General features: G+C 43.4%; 1 protein-coding gene across 3 annotated transcripts in view; it reads left to right on the forward strand.

The window, feature by feature from the left end:
* Positions 1-3,756: 3,756 nt before the first annotated feature.
* znf318 (zinc finger protein 318) overlaps positions 3,757-21,108 on the forward strand; it is a 78,901-nt gene continuing 61,549 nt past the window's right edge. For 2 of the 3 annotated variants that reach the window (XM_078542803.1, XM_078542805.1), the window contains exons 1-3: positions 3,776-3,823; positions 10,981-11,137; positions 11,838-11,956. In XM_078542803.1, the coding sequence (XP_078398929.1) occupies positions 11,871-11,956 (86 nt within the window). In that variant the 5' untranslated portion in view covers positions 3,776-3,823; positions 10,981-11,137; positions 11,838-11,870. Of the gene's footprint in view, positions 3,824-10,980; positions 11,138-11,837; positions 11,957-21,108 lie in introns of all 3 variants that reach the window. The other variant, XM_078542804.1, reaches the window with a different exon arrangement.

Raw genomic sequence — 21,108 nt, forward strand, 5'->3', positions numbered from 1 at the left:
TAGACGAATTAACAGCGCATATAGATATAAATGGGCACGACATGATTGCAATTACGGAGACATGGCTGCAGGGTAATCAAGGCTGGGAACTGAATATCCAAGGGTACTCTATATTTAGGGCGGACAGGCAAAGAGGAAAAGGAGGTGGCATGGTGTTGTTAGTTAAGGATGAAATCAGTCCAGTAGTGAGAGAGGAGATTGGCTCAGAAAATCTCGATGTAGAGTCAGTTTGGGTGGAGCTAAGAAGCAACCACGGGTGGAAAACATTAGTCTTCAAACAGTAGTGATAAGATAGGGGACGGCATTAAACAGGAAATTAGAGATGCATGTAACAAGGGTGCTACAGTAATCATGGGTGACTTTAATCTACATATAGACTGGGCAAACCAAATTAGCAATAATACTGTGGCGGATGAATTCCTGGAGTGTGTGCTAAATGGTTATTTAGACCAGTTTGTCGAGGATCTGACTAGGGAACAGGCTATCCTTGACTTGGTATTGTGCAATGAGAAGGGTTTAATTACTAATTGTCAAGAAGATATGAGAATGTCTATAATGTGATTTGAAATTATTTTAAAATAGAGTTTAGTGGTATCTGTGTCTATGTCTTAATTGGATTAAAGCCAGCTGTCTAGAGGCTTTGATGTATAGAAGAGAAGTAGGTTTGAAATGTTAATTTGATAAGTTACAAGGTGAAGTGTAAAGGGGGAAATTTGCATTTTTAAATAAACCATTCAAAAGAATCAGTGAAGTATCATGCCTAGCCAAAAGAAGCCAAACAATATGTTTACTTTTTCCAAAGCTTACTAATAAAATTGATATTATGAAAGGGTTTTATCGTTAGAAGAGGTAAAGTTCAAAAAACCTAGTGATGAGAATTTGCATTCAAAGAGAAAAATATGCATAAAGGGAGAGAAGCCTGTTGGTAAAGGTAGAGGGATTCTAAGATCTAAAGCCTCCAGCCTGTAAGCCTCAAGCCACTGTCTGAAAGGACCCAGAGCTGAAAGAAACTCATTTTGAATGTGACTGTCCGGACTGTGCTTTGCCAGGGTTCTGTTTAAATCTGTGTTTTACTGTTGCCTTCCGGAGGTGTAACTGAGAGTCGGATTACTTAGCTTTTTAGAAGTTGTTATCAAGGTAATTTGTAGACATATGTGCTTATAATCTTTTAATTAATCAATGTTTAATTTAGTTTTATAAAAACCTCTTGAGACTCGGTGGTCTTATTATAACTGAATTCAAAGCCTGCATCTCGAAACATACAAATTGCAAAAATTACTTATGATAGTTGTTTCAAGTTTCCTTCTGGGATTTGAACAACTCTGCATTTGCCATCAGCTATGTCATAATGTAATCGTGTTGTGCAGGGTCCTTTCAGGAAGAGCGACCATAACACAATATAATTCTTCATTAGGATGGAAAGTGAAGTTGTCCGATCTGAAACTAGAGTCCTAAATCTAAACAAACAAAACTACAAAGGTATGTGGCATGAGTTGGCTAAGATAGATTGGGGAACTTCAAGAAAAGGTGGATCGGCAATGGCTAATATTTAAGGAATGAATGTACGCATTGCAACATTCCTTTCTGGCACAAAAACACAACAGATTGGAGGGTGGCAAATGTAACCCCAGAATTTAAAAAAGGAGGGAGGGAGAAAACAGCAAATTATAGACCGGCTAGCCTAACATCAGTTGTAGGAAAAATGCTAGAGTCTATTCTAAAGGATGTGACGAAGGACACTTTGAAAATATCAACTGATTAGACAAAGTCAACATAGATTTATGAAATGGGAATCATATTTGACAAACCTACTGGAGTTTTTTGAGGACATAGCTGGCATAATAGATCAGGGAGAACCAGGAGATGTGGTTTATTTGGGTGTTCAGAAAGCTTTTGATAAAGTCCCACATAACAGGCTAGTTTGTAATATTAAAGCACATGGGGTTGAGGGTAATATAACTACATGGATTGAGAATTGGTTAACAGACAGGAATAAATGGGTATTTTTCAGAGTGGCAGGTGATGACTAGTGGGATACCGCAGAGACCAATGCTTGGGCTCCAGCTACTCGTAATATATATCAATAATTTGGATGAGGGGACCAAATGTAATATTTCCAAGTTTGCTGACAACAAGAAACTTGGTTAAGAGGCTTCAGGGCGGAGTGAGTAGGCAAATACATAGCAGATGCAGTATAGCATAGATAAATGTGAAGTTACCCACTTTAGTAGGAAAATCATAATAGCAGAATATTATTTAAATGGTGACAGATTGGGAAATGTCCTTGTACATCAATCACTGAAAGCAAGCATGCATGTGCAGCAAGCAGTTAGGAAGGCAAATGGTATGTTGGCCTTCATTGCAAGGTAAGTTGAGTACAGGAGCAAGGTTGTCTTACTGCAACTATACAGGGCCTTGGTGAGACCACACCTGAGTATTGTGTGCAGTTTAGGTCTCCTTACCTAACAAAGGATATACTTGTCCAGAAGGAGTGCAGCAAAGGTTCACCAGACTAATTCCTGAGATGGCAGGATTGACGTATGAGGAGAGATTGGGCTGACTAGCCTGTATTGAATGAGAGGGAATCTCATTCAAACATATGAAATTCGAACAGGGATGGACAGACTGGATGCAAGGATGATGTTTCCTCAGGTTTGGAGGTTTAGAACAAGTGTCACAGTTTCTGAATATATTTAAGAAGGAAATGGAAGAGTAGGCTTGAAGTGCCAAATTGACCTATTCCTGCTCATATTTTCTATGTTTCTATTACGCTCTGTACCTTTTTATATCTATGCTGTTTTATTAGTGATCTGTAACTTATTTATCCATTTTTTATTTATTCACAGGATGTAGGCTTTACTGGCTAGTCCAGTATTTATTGCCCATCCCAAGTTGCCCTTGAGAAGGTGGTGGTAAGCTGCCTTCTTGAACCACTTCAGTCCATGTGGTGTAGGTACACCCACAGTGCTGTTAGGAAGGAAATTCCAGGATTTTGACCTAGCGGCAGTAAAGGAACGGTGATATATTTCCAAGTCAGGATGGTGAGTGAATTGGAGGAGAACTTCCAGGTGGTGGTGTTCCCATCTATCTGCTGCCCTTGTCCTAGATGGTAGTGGTCATGGGTGAGGAAGGTGCTGTCTAAAGAGCCTGGTGAATTCCTGCTGTGCATCTTGTAGATGGTACACACTGCTGCTACTATGTGTCGGTGGTGGAGGGACTAAATGTTTGTGGATGTGGTGCCAATCAAGCTGGCTGCTTTGTCCTGGATGGTGTCAAGCTTCTTGAGTGTTGTGGGAGCTGCACTCATTCAGTCAAACGGGGAGTATTCCATCACAATCCTGACTTGTGCCTTGTAGATGGTGGACAGGTTTTGGGGAGTCAGGAGGTGAGTTACTCGTCGCAGAACCTTTTTATATCTGTGCTGTTTATTGGTGATTTGCTATTTAGACACTGCACCTTTTATATCTGTGCTGTTTTATTGGTGATCTGTTATTTAGACACTGCACCTTTTATATCTGTGCTATCTTATTGGTGATATGTTATTTCGACACTGCACCTTTTATATCTGTGCTATCTTATTGGTGATCTGTTATTAAGACACTGCACCTTTTACATCTGTTGTATCTTATTGGTGATCTATTATTCAGACACTGCACCTTTTAATTCCTGCTCTGTTGTTTGGCAGCATCTCAGGAATCCTCCAGCCTTCCCCGATATCGCCCCCTACGCGTCCGGCTCCATAAACCAGGCCGATTTAGCCGCACATGCGCCGTAGCTGCATCGCTGCATTCGCCGCGGTCTCTGCAGGAGCGGCTCCATTTTGGTAACGCATCTGTGACGCTGTTGTTCGCCTATTTGCACTTTTAGATCAGATAAATCCCGGAATGTCTTTCAGTTTCTGTCTGCGGAAATAAAATATGTTGACCCGCTCTCTCCCTCCTTTCGAGCGGGTCACGGGTTCCCTTCTGCTGGGTATTCGCCTAGCGACCAAGGAGCTTCGGCCTGACCCTATGCCGCCTGGAAGCGCAGCCGCGGCTCATCTCGCACGAGCCTTCAACCGTTTTCTGCTCCTGAGAATGCTGCGGGCGGTGGGGGTTAGGAGCGGAAAACCGTTGGGCCCGCGCCAGCGCCGCCCCCCGGCCGACTCGCTCGCACCCCCCATCTCACCCACGGCTCGCGCGCACCCCCGCTCCCAACTCCGGCTCGCGCGCATCCCCCCCGCTCCCTCCACTCCGGCTCACTCGCCCCTAACCCCCCCCCCCCCCCCTCCACTCCGGCTCACTCGCCCCTAACCCCCCCCCCAATGCCCCACCCCCCACCCTGATCTCTCCCTTCCACCCCCCCACCCTGATCTCTCCCACCACCCCCCACCCTGATCTCTCCCCCCACCCGATCTCTCCCTTCCACCCCCCCACCCTGATCTCTCCCTTCCACCCTGATCTCTCCCTTCCACCCCCCCACCCTGATCTCTCCCTTCCACCCTCCCCCCACCCTGATCTCTCCCTTCCACCCTCCCCCCACCCTGATCTCTCCCTTCCACCCTCCCCCCACCCTGATCTCTCCCTTCCACCCTCCCCCCACCCTGATCTCTCCCTTCCACCCTCCCCCCACCCTGATCTCTCCCTTCCACCCTCCCCCCACTCTGATCTCTCCCTTCCACCCTCCCCCCACTCTGATCTCTCCCTTCCACCCTCCCCCCACCCTGATCTCTCCCTTCCACCCTCCCCCCACCCTGATCTCTCCCTTCCACCCTCCCCCCACCCTGATCTCTCCCTTCCACCTTCCCCCCACCCTGATCTCTCCCTTCCACCCCCCCCCCACCCTGATCTCTCCCTTCCACTGCCCCCCTCCCGGCCTCTTCTCCCACCCCCCCCCTTCTGCAACACCCCTCGACCCCCATCCCGCAACGCCCCCCCCTCTCCCCATCAGAGCAGCAGTGGAGTGGGGAATTGGACTTTAGCTTGGAGGGAGTGGTACAGGGGCCTGTTGGGATGGGAGATGGTTGGGTTTTGGATGGGAGGTGGCTGGGGTTTGATTGTCGGGGATGGTTGTTTGGTTGTGGGGTGAGTTTTGTAGGGGAATGGGAGTTTGCCTGGTGGGTGGGGTGGGGGGGCATGGTGGTGTGTGAAATGGGATATGGCGGTTTCTTTTCTCAGTATTGGCGTCTGGCCTGTCTTTCGTCAATAACATGGCAGCACCTTCATCATTGAAGCCTGCAATGACAGTGTAACATTCGTGTAAGCTGGTGCTAATCATAATGTGGATGTAGGAATTTTGGACGGGTTGTTAATAGGAAATGCTTGCAGATCTAAGTTTGTAATAAAATTATTTGGGAAGTATATATCCATTCTGGATGTTCCTAATTGGCCAATCCTGTGGAGATGCTAATGTTTAAATGATAATCGTAATACTTTTCCTCTGATGCATCTTCAAAGTTAATCTTTCAGATCACTGGCTCTCCCCACAGAAGCTGCCTGACCTGAATGTTTCCAGCATTTTCTTCCAACACTTGATGCATTATTCTTTCCTGCCTTTCCCAGCTTTTGCTCCTCTCAACTCCATTAACTTCCCAGCTATCTTCTGTCACTTAAGCCTAAGTTCCACAGACTTGGAATGCATCCAGAGCTCTTCACCACTAATCATCTCCTTAAACTTGTCTCCCTTGACCTCCTCCAGCCTCACTTCTAAGTGCGAGGCCAGTCATTGGACCTCTCCACAAAGTCTCAACCTAACTTGGTGTCTCATGATTTGTAATCTTACTTTGTGACAACAAAGCTGATCTCATGTGATTTCCATATCCCTCAATACCTTTGGTTAATACAAATCTATCAATCAAACTTAAAATTTTCAATTGCCATTTGTGGAAAAGTTTCTAACTTCTACCACTGTTTACAGCTGCATGAAGAAGTTTCTCTCTTGAAAAGTCTGGCTTTAGACCCATGTCCCCTTGTCCTCAACTCCCGAACCAGCAGATATAGTTTCTTTCTCTACCTTATTTGTTCCCCATGATATATTAAACTTGTATCAAATCACCCCTTAACCTTTTAAATTCCGGGGAATGCAATCCCAGTTTGTATAATTTCTCCTTATAATGTAACCCTTGAAGTCTCGGTATCATCCTGGTAAACCCACCTTCCTGAAGTGTGGTGACCAGAGCTGAGTGCAATAAAGATGAAGTGTGCTGGTTCCTGGGATGAGGCAATTGCCTTGAGGGAAAGATTGAGTGAACTAGGCCTATATTCCCTGGGGTTGAGAAGAATGACAAGTGATCTAATTGAAACATAAAATTCTTAAGGGCTTTACAGGGTAAATGCTAAGTAAATATATATAAATGACATAGATGACTATGTAGGGGGTAGGATTAGTAAGTTTGCGGATGACAAAGATTGGCCGGGTGGTTAACAGTGAGGTTGAGTGTCTTGGGCTACAGGAAGATCTCGACCAGATGGTCAAATGGGCAGATAAGTGACAGATGGAATTTAACTCAGATAAGTGTGAGGTGGTACACTGACAGTAATTTGACAAGGAAGTATTCAATGAATGACATGACACTAGGAAGTTCTGAGGAACAAAGGGACCTTGGCGTGTGTGTCCATAGATCTCTGAAGGCGGAGAGGCATGTTAGTGAGGTGGTGAAAATGGCATATGGAACACTTGCCTTTATTAATCGAGGCATAGATTACAAAAGTAGGGAGGTCATGTTGGAGTTGTATGGAACCTTGGTGAGGCCACAGCAGGAGTACCGTGTGCAGTTCTGGTCGCCACATTTTAGGAAGGATGTGACTGCACTGGAGGGGATGCAGAGGAGATTCACCAGGATGTTTCCTGGGATGAAACATTTAAGTTATGAAGAGAGGTTGGATAGACTTGGGTTGTTTTCGTTGGAGCAGAGAAGACTGAGGGGTGACCTGATCAAGGTGTACAAGATTATGAAGGGCATGGAAAGGGTGGATAGGGAGCAGCTGTTCCCCTTAGTTGAAGGGTCAGTCACAAGAGGACATAAGTTCAAGGTGAGGGGCAGGAGGTTTAGGGGGGAATGTGAGGAAAAACTTTTTTACCCAGAGGATAGTGACGGTCTGGAATGCGCTGCCTGGGAGGGTGATGGAGGCGGGTTGCCTCACATCCTATAAAAAGTACCTGGATGAGCACTTGGTATGTCATAACATTCAAGGCTAAGGGCCAAGTGCTGGCAAATGGGATTAGGTAGGTAGGTCAGGTGTTTCTCACGTGTTGGTGCAGACTCGATGAGCCGAAGGGCCTCTTCTGCACCCTGTGATTCTGTGAAAATGTTTACCCTGGCTGGGGCTTCGGTCTCAGAATAAGAGGTTCGCCATTGAGAACTAAGGTAACAAATTTCTTTACTCAAAAGGATTATGAATCTTTGGAATTGCCTACCCTAGAGAGTTGTGTGTACTCAGCCATTGAGTATATTCAAGACAAAAGTCTATATACTTTTGGCTACTAAACAAATTAAGGCATGTATGAACGATGTGGGAAGGTGGATTTATGGTAGAAGATCAGCCATGATCTTAGTGAATGACGGAGCCATGGGCCAAATTGCTGCCTTCTATTTCTTATGTATGTAATTGCTCACAGTTCTTTAGGTGTGATCTAATCATGGATTTGTAAATGATTTCCACCTACTGATGCTTTAGATTTGAAGGGCAGCATTCCGTTTTGATTATTTTCTGCACTTGCTCATGACATTTTAACGATCTGTGTACCTGGACCCCCAAGTCTCTTTGAACCTTTGCTGTTGCTAACTTATTATTTATATAGTGCCCTGTTTTATCCTTTTTAGGTCACATTCACATAACATCTCTTTATAATTGTATCCTTCCATCTACACTACTTGCAATGCCATCTATCTTTGTGTTATTGGCACATATGGATATGTCACTTTCCACTCTATCATCTAAGTTGATAAATAAGGTGATTTGATTTTTCCAAGTCAGGTTGGTGAGTGACTTGGAGGGGAACTTCCAGGTGGTGGTATTCCTATGTATCTGCTTCCCTTGTCTTTCTAGATGGTAGTGATCTTGGGTTTGGGAGGTACTGTCGAAGGAGCCTTAGTGAATTCCTGCAGTGCATCTTATAGATGGTACACACTGCTGCTACTGTGCATCTGTGGTGGAGGGAGTGAATGTTTGTGAATGTGGTGTCAATCAAGCGGGCTGCATTGTCCTGGATGGTGTCAAGCTTCTTCAGGTGTTGTGGGAGATGCACTCATCCAGGCAAGTGGGGAGTATTCCATCACACTCCTGGCTTGTGCCTTGTAGATGGTGGACAGGCTTTGGGGAGTCAGGAGGTGAGTTACTCACCGCAGGATTCCTAGCCTCTGACCTGCTCTTGTAGCCACAGTATTTTTATGTGGCTAGTCCAGCTCGGTTTCTGGTCAGTGGTAACCCCCAGGATGTTGATAGTGGGGAATTCAGCGATGGTAATGCCATTGACCATAAGGGGGTGACGGTTGGATTCTCTCTTGTTGGAGATGGTCATTACCCGGCACTTGTGTGGTGTGAATGTTACTTGCCACTTGTCAGCCCAAGCTTGGATATTGTGAATAGTTGTGGCCTCAAAAATGATCCGTATGGGACACCACTCCTCATATCCTGCCAATTAGAGACTACCTGCCCATTATCACTACTCACCATTTGCTGCAACTGAGCCAATTTCCATTGGCTTCAGCTTTAGCTAACAGTCTATTATGAGGAACTTTATGAAGTCTGTACTGCCGAAATCACCATTTGTGATGGAAACCTATATGTAAACATTTATAACAGCAAAATGCTAACTCAATGTCAATTTTTGCTGTTGTGCTTTTCTTTATATTATCCAGTTGAATTACTCAGCTCTCTGATAAGATCAGTAACAGAAAACTCTAATCTTCAATTTGAAAAATAACATTCCACTGAGTAAAATGACTTACTGTTTGTTAAATCTGTGGGGCCTCAACGTTTCAGCCTCTTTCAAAAGTCTGAATTTTGATCCCATGTCTTTTTTTCTGAACACTTGGACAGAGCTTTCAACCATATCTGTCCATTCTATGCAAATGCATTTTGTACATTAATAGATTGGAGAATTTGAAAGTCCCTTTACTTTATACAAAAGATTTTCAAAGAAGCTAAATATTAAATGCTCAGATTTCAGGCAGGTCTCATGTAAAAGTCTTCTCTCTGTGCTGAATTAGCCCACCTGTAACTAGTAGCAATGCTTTATAATTATCAATGAAGTTCATTGCAAATGTCTTTCATTCAGTTTAAAAAATCTTTCTTCCATTTCTGGATTGCTGAGAATTCTAAAATACTGAACTTTTGAGCATTTCAACTGAAACACATCTTCAACCAAACAGAATTAGTCAGAATCCCTGGCAACCGCCCAAGGCTGAACCAGATTGTTTGCAATCTTAGTGCCATATTTGACTTTGCGACGAGCTTTTGGCAACATATCCACATGGTCACCAAGACCACCTATTTCCACCTTGGTGACGTCGCATGACTGTACTCATCAGCTGAAACCCTCATTCATGCCTCTGTTATCTACAGATTTGATTATCCCAGTATGCTTCTGGCTGGCCCGTAAATTTGAGGTCATCCAAAATTCTGCTCCCCCTGTCTTAACTCTCACTAAATCCCATTCACTCATCCTGTGCTTGTTGATCGACATTGGCTCCTGGTTAAGCATCACCTTGAATTTAAAATTCTCATCCTTGTTTTCAAATCTCTCTATTATCTGACTCATCTCTATCTCTTTTTCCTTCAGCTCTACATTCCTCCAAGATATCTGCACTCCTCTAATTCTGGCCCTTAGCACACACTAGATTTTAATTGCCCCATTATAAGCAACCATGTCTACAGCTGTCAAGGTCCTTGGCTCTGGAATTCCTTCTCTAAATGTCTGTTTCTTCAGTCTTTATTCCTTTAAAATGCTCCTTACGAAGGCAAATGGAATGTTGGCTTTCATTGTGAGAGGACTTGAGTACAGGAACAAGGATGTCTTACTGCAACTGTACAGGGCCTTGGTGCAACCACACCTGGAGTATTGTGTACAGTTTTAGTCGTCTTACCTAAGAAAGAATATACATGCCACAGGGAGTGTATAGAAGGTTCACCAGACTGATTCCTGGGATAGCTGGATTGTCATATGAGGAGAGATTGGGCCTACTAGGCCTGTATTCACTGGAGTTTAGAAGAATGAGAGGGGATCTCATTGAAACATATAAAACTCTGACAGGGCTGGACAGACTGGATGCAGGGATGATGTTTCCTCTGGCTGAGGTCTAGAACAAGGGTCACAGTCTCAGGATATGGGGTAGACCATTTAGGACTGAGATGAGAAACTTCTTCACTCAGAGGATGGTGAACCTATGGAATTCTCTACCACAGAAGGCTGTGGAGGCCAAGTCACTGAATACATTTAAGAAGGAAATATATTTCTAGACTTAAAGGCTTCAAGGGATATGGAGAGAGAGCGGGAGTATGGTGTTGAGATAGAGGATCGGCCATGATCATGTTGAATGGCAAAGCAGGGTCGAAGGGCCAAATGACCTACTCCTCCTATTTTCTATGCCTCTAAACCTACGTATTTGACCAAGCTTTTGATCATTTGTCCCAATGTCTCCTTGTATTGCTCAGTGCCCAGTTTTGTTCCTCATGCTGTTGTGAAGCACCTTGGGATGTTTACTACGCAAAAGGTGCTGTATTTGTCCTGATCTTTCTGGAAAGTGAGAGAGAGAGAATATATGGTGAGATGATCCCCTGCTTTCCCATCTCCTCTTCCCAAGTGTTAGTCGGCTGGGGTAAAAAGCTTCATTCTCATCACTCTAGATGGGACTTATACCTAAGGAAGGAATTTTTGGAAAATGAAGGGATTAATTAAACATAAATTAAGAAGTAAAATGTTGGTGAGAGTGAGGAAAATGTTCATGCAAATTGTGGCCCTATTAAATATATTCACATTTTTTTCCCTCCATTCCTACAGAAGTGATCCCAGGTCGTCATCCAAAAGCTGGAATTGATCAGAGTTTAAGGATAACCATTGAGCCCAGTCACGACTGCAACAGCTCCCTAGATAGAAGGTTCCCATCTGCATCAACTGATTAGGATTAATCAGTGAATGGATTATGCAACATTGAAAGGTGGGCTGTAATTCTTTTTAAATGATCTTGACTTCTTCATGTTCAGTGATGGCCAAGGGCCTGTCACCTTTTTATTCAGCATAGGGAGCAAGTGAATTGGTATTTTTATTGATGTTGTTCTGGGATTGTGCAGGGTGGCCATATTTTTAGCTCTTAAGTAAGAGTAAAATAATTAACAGGGTCCTGAGGAGGTTTGGCTTGGTTGGTAAGCGGATGTCCCCTTATCAGCGTCACTTCTTGGATTTTTAAAGCAAGCTATTTTTTTTCAGGTTCATTATACGCTCATTGGACTTAAAATATAAGTCGACTTTGGCTTAAATTTGGGGTCATGACAGTGGAGCTGTTAGCTTGTCATCATTACACCTGTGAAACAGCCGCTTCCTGGAAACTGTACAGGCACATTTAAATAAAGAGATGGAGAAGTTGCTATGGTTTAACTGCTTGTCCACAGATGGAAGTCTTTAGAAATTACTTGACTTGATAAGTTCTATTTTGCATGTTATAAATGGCCACCTGGGTGAGATACTAAAAGGCTTCTGGTATTAATGGAATTCTATCTCATCATACAGCAACTTGAGGGGAGAAATTTAGAAAGAACATTTTAGAAAAAGGAATAAAATCTTGAACTTGAAAATGCATCAAGAAATTATTTGTTTTTCAACTTTCTAATTTCCCTATTTGTTTGCACTGTACTATGTAGCCTGTCACCAACATTGTTGAACACTTGACCCGAATGTCAGTCACGCTGGACAGACCCTGGAATGATGCCTCTTCTATCTGCAAAAGATCCCTAAATTCCACCTGTTTTGCCCCTCTCCTGTAAGTGTTTATAGCAGATGGGGTACATATCTGTAGGCATCTCAAGTCCCCCATTACTTCATCCTCCTGGGTGAGCCTGGGGTTGTGGGGTGGGGTGTGGTGGGGTGGGGGTGGGGTGGGGTGGGGTGGGGTGGGGGCTGGCATTGTGGTAATGTCACTGGACATCTAGAGGCCCAGGCTAATGCTCTGGGACACAGGTTCAAATCCCACCATGGCAGCCGGCAGAAATTAAACCCAATTAATAGGAAAAAATCTGGAATGTAAAGTTAGTCTCATTAATAGCAACCATAAAACTATCATCAATTGTCATAAAAACCCATCTGGTTCTGTAATGTCTTTTTAGAGCAGGAAATTTGCCACCTTTATCTGGTGCGGCCTGCATGTGATTCCAGATTGGGAGCAATGTGGTTGACTCTTAATTGCCCTTTGAAATGGCCGAGCAAACCCACAGTACGAGAGTAGTTAGGGGATGGCCAACATGCTAACCTAGCCAGCAATATCCATGTCCCATTAAAGAATAAATTTTTAAAAGTGTTGGTGGGACATCATTGCAGAGTTCAATTTTATACTTGTTCAACATCTACACAGCAGCTTGCATTTAAAGATAATCTATTCTAGATAATTCAAAGTTGTTTTTTCACTAGAAGATTTAATTATCCAATAATTCAAAATAAATAGGAACATTAGCGAAGTGGTAATTACGCTCTTAATACGAATGAACTGAATTTGAATTTAAATGGTTTCAGATTAGAAGGGATGAATTGTTATGTCTTTGATATAGTAAATCATCTTTGGATATTTTGAGTAATAGAATTAATTCTAACCCTTTCAAGAAGAGTTTGGAGTTACGACGAATTGATGGTCAAAATTCAATGCACTTTGTGGGGCGAGGGGCTGTGGCGCCAAATTGTAACACTGTACAGTAATTTGAAGTATCATTCACCCAGGAATTAAAGTGCAATAAATTTAAGGTGCCCTGATCAGGTCTAATATTTCCAGTGTTACGCTTAAATGGTTAGCGGGAGGTCATGCTGAACAAATTTGATTGAATTTTCTGAGGAGGTGACCAGGTGTGTCGTTGAGGGTAGTGCAGTTTATATGGATTTCAGCAAAGCCTTTGACAAGGTCCCACATGGGAGGCTTAAAAAGAAGGCAAATGCAAATGGGATACAGGGTAATTTGATAAGGTGGATTCAAAATTGGCTTAGTTGTAGGAGGCAGAGGGTGATGACAGAAGGATGCTTTGGTGACTGGAAGCCAGTGTCCAGTGGTGTACCACAGTGTGCTGGGTCCCCTATTATTTGTCATTTATATAAACGACATAAATGACTGTGGGGGGTAGGATTAGTAAGTTTGTGGATGACACAAAGATTGGCCGGGTGGTTAACAGTGAGGTTGAGTGTCTTGGGCTACAGGAAGGTATAGACGGAATGGTCAAATGGGCAGATAAGTGGCAGATGGAATTTAACCCTGAAAAGCGTGAGGTGATGCACTTTGGAAGGAGTAATTTGACAAGGAAGTATTCACTAGGAAGCTCTGAGCAACAAAGGGACCTTGCTGTGTGTGTCCATAGATCTCTGAAGGTGGAGGGGCATGTTAGTGGGGTGGTGCAAAAGGCATATGGGACACTTGCCTTCATCAATCGAGGCATAGATTACAAACGAAGGGAGGTCAAGTTGGAGTTGCATAGAACCTTGGTGAGGCCACAGCTGGAGTACCGTGTGCAGTTCTGGTCGCCACATTATAGGAAGGATGTGATTGCACTGGAGGGGGTGCAGAGGAGATTCACCAGGATGTTGCCTGGGATGAAGCATTTAAGTTATGAAGAGAGGTTGGATAGACTTGAGTTGTTTTCATTGGAGCAGAGAAAACTGAGGGGTGACCTGATCGAGGTGTACAAGATTACGAAGGGCGTGGATAGGGAACAGCTGTTCCTCATAGTTGAAGGGTCAGTCACAAGAGGACACAAGTTCAAGGTGAGGGGCAGGAGGTTTAGGGGGGATGTGAGGAAAAACCTTTTTACCCAGAGGGTGGTGACGGTCTGGAATGCACTGCCTGGGAGGGTGGTGGAGGCAGGTTGCCTCACATCCTTTAAAAAGTACCTGGATGTGCACTTGGTACATCATAACATTCAAGGCTATGGGCCAAGTGCTGGTAAATGGGATTAGGTAGGTAGGTCAGGTGTTTCTCACGTGCTGGTGCAGACTCGATGAGCCGAAGGGCCTCTTCTGCACTGTGAGATTCTGTTCTGTTCTGTGATTCTGTTATTTAAGTGATTAGGCCTGAGTGGGTTGATAACTTGTCCTATCTGCCCTAGTAGGGGAATGATTGCTAGCTTTTGCTGTGTGCCACTAATATACTGGACTAGTATTCCAGAGATCCAGGGTAACGCTCTGGGAGCTTGGGTTCGAATCACACCCATTTGAATCCAATAAAAAAAAATCTGGAATTAAAAGTCTGATGATGACCGCAGGACGATTGCTGATTGTCAAAAAAACCCATCCAGTTCACTAAATTTCTTTAGGGAAAGAAAACTGCTGTCCTTACCTGGTCTGGCCTACATGTGACTCCAGGCCTACAGCAATGTGGTTGATTCTTAAATGCCCTCTGTATAAGGGCAATTAGGTATGGGCAATAAACGCTGGCCTAGCCAGAGATGTCCACAACCCATGAATGAATTAAAAAAAATAAACACTTTGACTTTGAACATAAATAATTAACTTCCAAGTTTTAATTCTTTTCAACTAACAATGCAGAACTTAAGTTCTGTAAGTTCCACTGGGTCAAAATCCTGGAACTCCCTCCCTAACAGTACTGTGGGCATACCTACACCGCATGGACTGCAGCGGTTCAACAAGGCCAGCACCTTCTCAAGGGCAATTAGAGATAGGCAATAAATGCTGGCATAGCCAGCGACGCCCACATCCCATGAATGAATTTTTTAAAAAATCCTCGAAACTCCAGAGAATATGGGCTCAGTTTCCTCGATCGCTCCTCCTAAGAATCCCACCCATCCCAGCGATTAATCTCGTGAACCTCTATTGCACTCCCTCTATGGCAACTATAAGGAGACCAAAATTACACAGTACTCAGGTGCAGTCTCATCAAAGCTCTGTACGGTTGCAGCAAGACTTCTGTACTCAATCCCCCTTGCGATGAAGGCCAACATACCATTTGACCTCTGAATTGCTTGCTGCATTTGCATGCTAGATTTTAGTGACTCTTGAACAAGGACGCCCAGGTCTCTTTAGACATCAGCTCTCCCCAACCTTTCACCATTTAAGAAATACTCTGCCTTTTTTTTCTACCAGAGTGGATAACTTCACATTTACTTATGTCATATTCTATCTGCCATGTTCTTGCTCATTTCGTTAGCCTGTCCAAGTTTTCTAGAAGCCTCCAAGCATCCTCCTCACAATGTACCATTCCCACCTAGTTTTGTCATCAAATTTGGAAATATTACATTTGGCCCTCATGTCCAAATTATTTATCTAGATTACGAACAGCTGTGGTCCAGCACTGATCTTTGTGGTACCCCATTAGTAACAGCCTGCCATCTTGAGAATGACCCGTTCATTCCTCCTTTGTTTTTTGTCTGTTAACCAATTCTCAATCCGTAGCTGTATTATACCTGCAATCCCATGTGCTCTAATTTTTTTTACTAACCTCCTCAGTGGGACCTTATTGAAAGCCTTCTGAAAATCCAAATACACCACACCCACTGGTTCTCCTTTATCTATGCTACACGTAACATCGTCAAAAATCTCCCGACAGGTTTTTCAGATATGATTTCATTTTTATAAGCCCGTGTTGACTATGCCTGATCATATTGTCATTTTCTAAGTGTCCAATTATCATATTCTAACATTTTCCCTCCTACTAATGTCAAACTAATAGGTCTATAGCTCTCTGTTTTCTCTCTCCCTCCCTCCTCAAATAGTGGAGTTACATTTGCTACTTCCAGTCCGCAGGAACCTTTTCAGAATCTATAGAATTTTTGAAAGATAATCACCAATGCATCCACTAATTCTATAAGCACCTCCTTCAACACTGGGGTGTAGCTCATCTGGTCCAGGGGATTTATCAATCTTTAATCCAAGTAATTTTTTGAGTACTACCTCTTTATTAATACTAATTTCTTTCAGTTCCTCATTTTCCTTTGGTTCCTTATTATTTCTGGCCGATTTTCTGTATCTTCCTCCATGAAGAGGGAAACAAAGTAATTGTATAGTTTCTCTGCCATTTCCCTATTCTCCAACAAAAGATTCTCCTGTCTCCACCTGTCATGGACCCACGTTTGTCCTTGTTAATCTTTTCCTTTTCACATACCTAAAGAAGCTTTTACAGTCCAGCTTTGTTTCTTCTGAACTTGCATTCGTATTCTCTTTTCCCTTTATCAATTTCTTGGTCTTCCTTTGCTGGATTCCAAATTGCTCCCAGTCCTCAAGCTTACCACTTTTCCTGGCAACCTTATAAGCCACTTCCTTTGATCTAATGCAATCTTTATCTTCTTTTGTTTGCAATGGTTGATTTGTCTTTCCTGTTGGGTTTTTGTGTCTTAGAGGAATGTATATTTGTTGTAGACCATGTAATACTTCTTTGAATGCTAGCCATTACCTGTTTACCATCAACTTTTTTGGTGCACCTTCGCCAACTTGCCCTCATACCTTCATAGTTTCCTTTGTTCAGAGTTAAGACCCTAGTTTCAGAAAAAATATATTGCTTTCAAACTTAATGTAGAATTCTATCATATTATGGTCACTATTTGCTAAAGACTCCTTTATAGCAAGGTTATTAATTAATTAGCCCATTCTCATTACATAATACTAAATTTAAAATAGCTTACCCCTAGTTGGTTCTTCAATGTCCTGCTCCAGAAACCCATCCTGTACACACTCCAGGAAGTCATCTTCCACAGCATTAGTGCTGATCGGTTTACCCTGTCTATATGTAGATTGAAGCCCCTCACCCCGCCCCCCGTTTAAGAATGAGCCAGCACATAAGGCTAGAGTTTGCAAAAATAGTAAAAAGACAGAACTAAAAGCTCTATCTGAACGCACGTATCATTTGTAAGAAAACGGGTGAATTGTTGGCTTCAACAAAAAATGAATACATTTGACCTGATAGCCTTGTCATCTTTCAGCCATGTCTCTCTAATGGCTGAGACCTGAATATTCAAGGGTACATGACATTTTGGAAGGAGAGGAAGCTAGAAAAAGGTGGAGGGGTAGCTCTATTAATTAAGGATGACAATACAATAGAGAGAGGCGAGCCAAGTTCTAAAGATCAACATGTGGAATCGGTCTGGGGAGAGATGAAAGAGCAAAGAAAATCACACTGGGCAGGATATACAGGAAGAAATAATCAGGGCTTGTGAGAAAGGTTATCGCGACAATCATAGGTGATTTTAATCTGCATATAAATTGGATGAATCAGATTGGCAAAGGTAGCTTGGAAGATGAGCTCAGTGTTTTTGTGACAATATCTTGGAACAGCACGTTCCAGAGCCAACCGGAGAGTAGGATATTCCAAAGTGCAATGAGACAATCAATTAATGACATCATAGTAAAGGAGCCTCTTGATGGCCGTGATCTTAACATGATTAAATTTCGTATTCAGTTTGAGGATATGATTGCCTTTATCGAAGTTTAAAACCCAAGGGTATGAAGTCAGAGCTGGCTAATGTGAACTGGGCAATTAGGTTAAGGGGTAGTGGTAGGTCAGTCGAGATGTAGTGGCAGATGTTTGAGGAGATATTTCATAACGCTCAGCAAAGATGCATTCCAGTGAGAAAGAAAGACTTTGGGAGAAGTCTGTGACTAACGAAGGAAGTTAAAGATAGTATCAAATTGAAAGAAAAAGTGTGCAATTCAGCGAAGATTAGCAGTAGGTTAGAAGATTGGACAGAATTTTAAAACCAAAAAGAGATGACTTAAAAAAAGTGGGAGAAATTAGAATGAGAGAAAGCTATAGAAAAATAGAGTTTATGCAAGTATTTAAAAAGGAACAGAATAACTAAAGTGAGCTTTGGTCCTCGAGAGAGAGAGAGAGAGAGTGGGGAATTAATGGGAAATAAGGAAATGGCAGAAGCATTGAATAGAGTCAGAGTCATAGAGGTCGACAGCACAGAAAAAGGCCCTTCGGCCCATCGAGTCTGTGCCGATCAAACAAGTACCTGACTATTTTAATCCCATTTTCCAGCACTAGGCCCATAGCCATGTATGCCATGGCATCGCAAGTGCACATCCAAATATTTCTTAAATGTTATGAGGGTTTCTGCCTCTACCACCCTTTCAGGCAGTGAGTTCCAGATTCCCACCACCCTCTGGGTGAAAAAATTCTTCCTCACGTTCCCTCTAAACCTCCTGCCCCTTACCTTAAATCTATGCCCCCTGGTTATTGATCCCTCCATCAAGGGGAAAAGTTCATTCCTGACTACTCTATCTATGCCCCTCATAATTTTATACACCTCAATCATGTCCCCCCCCCCTCAATCTCCTCTGCTCCAGGGAAAATAACCCCAGTCTATTCAATCTCTCCTCATAGCTAAAACTCTCCAGCCCAGGCAACACCCTGGTAAATCTCCTCTGCACTCTCTCTCTAGTGCAACCATTCTTCCTATAATGTGGATTCCAGAACTGCATGCAATACTCTAGCTTTGGCCTAACCAGCATTTTATACAGTTCCAGCATAACCTCCCTGCTCTTATATTCTATGCCTCAGCTAATAAAGGCAAATATCCCATATGCCTTCTTAACCACCTTATTTACATGTCCCGCTACCTTAAGGGACCGGTGGACATGTATACCAAGGTCCCTCTGATCCTCGGTACTTCCCAGGGTCCTACCATTCATCGCGTATTTCCGTGCCTTGTTTGTCCTGCCCAAGTGAATCACCTCACACTTATCCGGATTAAATTCCATTTGCCACTGATCAGCCCATCTGACCAGCCTATATCCTCCTGTAATCTAAGGCTATCCTCCTCACTATTTACCATCCCACCAATTTTCATGTCATCCACAAACTTACTGATCAACCCTCCTACATTCAAGTCTAAATCGTTTATATATACCACAGACAGCAAGGGACCCAACACCAATCCATGTGTAACCCCACTGGACACAGGCATCCAGTCTCAAAAGCACTCCTCGACCATCACCCTCTGCTTCCTGCCACTCAACCAATTCTGGGCCCAATTTGCCAAATTGCCTTGGATCACATGGGCTCTTAGCTTCGTTATCAGTCTCCCATCCGGGACCTTAACGAAAGCCTTGCTGAAGTCCAAGTAGACTACATCAAATGCATTGCCCTCATCTTCACACCTGGTCACCTCTTCGAAAAATTCAATCAAATTGGTCAAACATGACCTCCCCTTAACAAAGCCATGCTGACTGTCCTTGATTAATCCCTGCCTCTCCAAGTGTAGATTTATTCTGTCCCTCAGAATTGATTACAATAGTTTCCCCACCACTGAGGTTAGACTGACTGGCCTGTAGTTCCCTGTTTTATCCCTTCCTCCCTTCTAGAATAATGGTACCACGTTGGCTGTCCTCCAGTCCTCTGGCACCTCTCCTGTGGCCAGAGAGGTATTGAAAATTATTGCCAGCGCCCCTGCTATCTCCTCCCTTGCCTCACTCAACAGCCTGGGATACATTTCATCCGGGCCTGGAGATTTATCTACTTTAAGCCTGCCAGACCACTCAGAACCTCCTCCCTTTCTATGCTAATTTCTTTAATGATATCACAGCCCTTCTGCCTGATTTCCATACCCACGTCATCCCTCTCACTTGTGAACACTGACACAAAGTATTCATTTAGAACCCTACCTACATCTTCCGGCTCCACACACAAATTACCACTATGGTCCTTAATGGACCCTACTCTTTCCCTAGTTATCCTCTTACTCTTAATGTACTTGTAAAATAACTTTGGATTTTCCTTTATTTTACCTGCCAATGTTTTTTCATGCCCCCTTTTTGCCCTTCTAATTTCCTTTTTAAGTTCCCCCCCTACACATTCTATACTCCTCCAGGGCTTCTACTGTTTTGAGCCCTCGGTATCTGCCCTAAGCCTCCCTTTTTCAATTTATCCAATCCTATATCCCTTGACATCCCTGGATTTGTTGGTCCCACCCTTTGTCTTCACTGGAATATGTTGGCCCTGTACTCTCCCAATTTCCTTCTTGAATGAGTCCCACTGCTCTGACGCAGATTTACCTAAAAGCAGCTGCTCCCAGTCCACTCTGGCCAAATCACATCAGTTGAAATCCCCCACTATTACTACCCTATCATTTTTACACATCTCTGAAATTTGCCTACATATCTGCTCTTCTATTTCTCTCTGACTGTTCGGGGGCCTCTAGTACATTCCCAGCAATGTGATTGCTCCTTTTTTGTTTTTCAGTTCTACCCATATGGCTTCATTTGAGGAGCCTTCTAAGATGCCATCCCTCCTTACTGCTGTAATTGATTCCTTGATCAATATTAAGATACCCCCTTCTCTTTTACCTCCTTCCTTGTCTTGCCTGAAGACCCTATATCCTGGAATATTGAGCTGCCAATCCTGCCCCTCTCACAACCATGTCTGAGGAGGCAGGGAGGCTGCAGAAGGATTTGGACAGGTTAGGAGAATGGGCAAAGAAGTGGCAGATGGAATACAACGTGGGGAAGCGTGAGGTCATGCACTTTGGTAGGAAGAATAGAGGCCATTGAGTGTATTTAAGACCGAGATAGATAGGTTCTTGATTGGTAAGGGGATCAAAGGTTACGGGGAGAAGGCGGGAGAATGGGGTTGAGAAACTTATCAGCCATGATTGAATGGCGGAGCAGACTCAATGGGCCGAATGGCCTAATTTCTGCTCCTATGTCTTATGGTCTCTGTGACAGCAATGACATCATACTTCCATGTGTTAATTTGTGCCCTTGACTCATCTGCCTTATTTGTCAGACTCCTTGCATTAAAATAAATACCATCCAACGTTGCCAAACTCCCTTGTGCCTTAACTGGCCTATAATTTCTATACCTTCCAGACTCAAAATAGTTACTTTGTCTGTCTTCACTGTAGACTACACAAATAACATCCCAGAAATACTTGTAAATCAAGGGGTTAAAGGGAGGGAGGAACTTTACGTCTCTTAGTTTTTTCAGTACCC

The sequence above is a fragment of the Cetorhinus maximus genome, chromosome 5 (genome assembly GCF_964194155.1).
Source record: "Cetorhinus maximus chromosome 5, sCetMax3.hap1.1, whole genome shotgun sequence".
Taxonomy (NCBI): domain Eukaryota; kingdom Metazoa; phylum Chordata; class Chondrichthyes; order Lamniformes; family Cetorhinidae; genus Cetorhinus; species Cetorhinus maximus.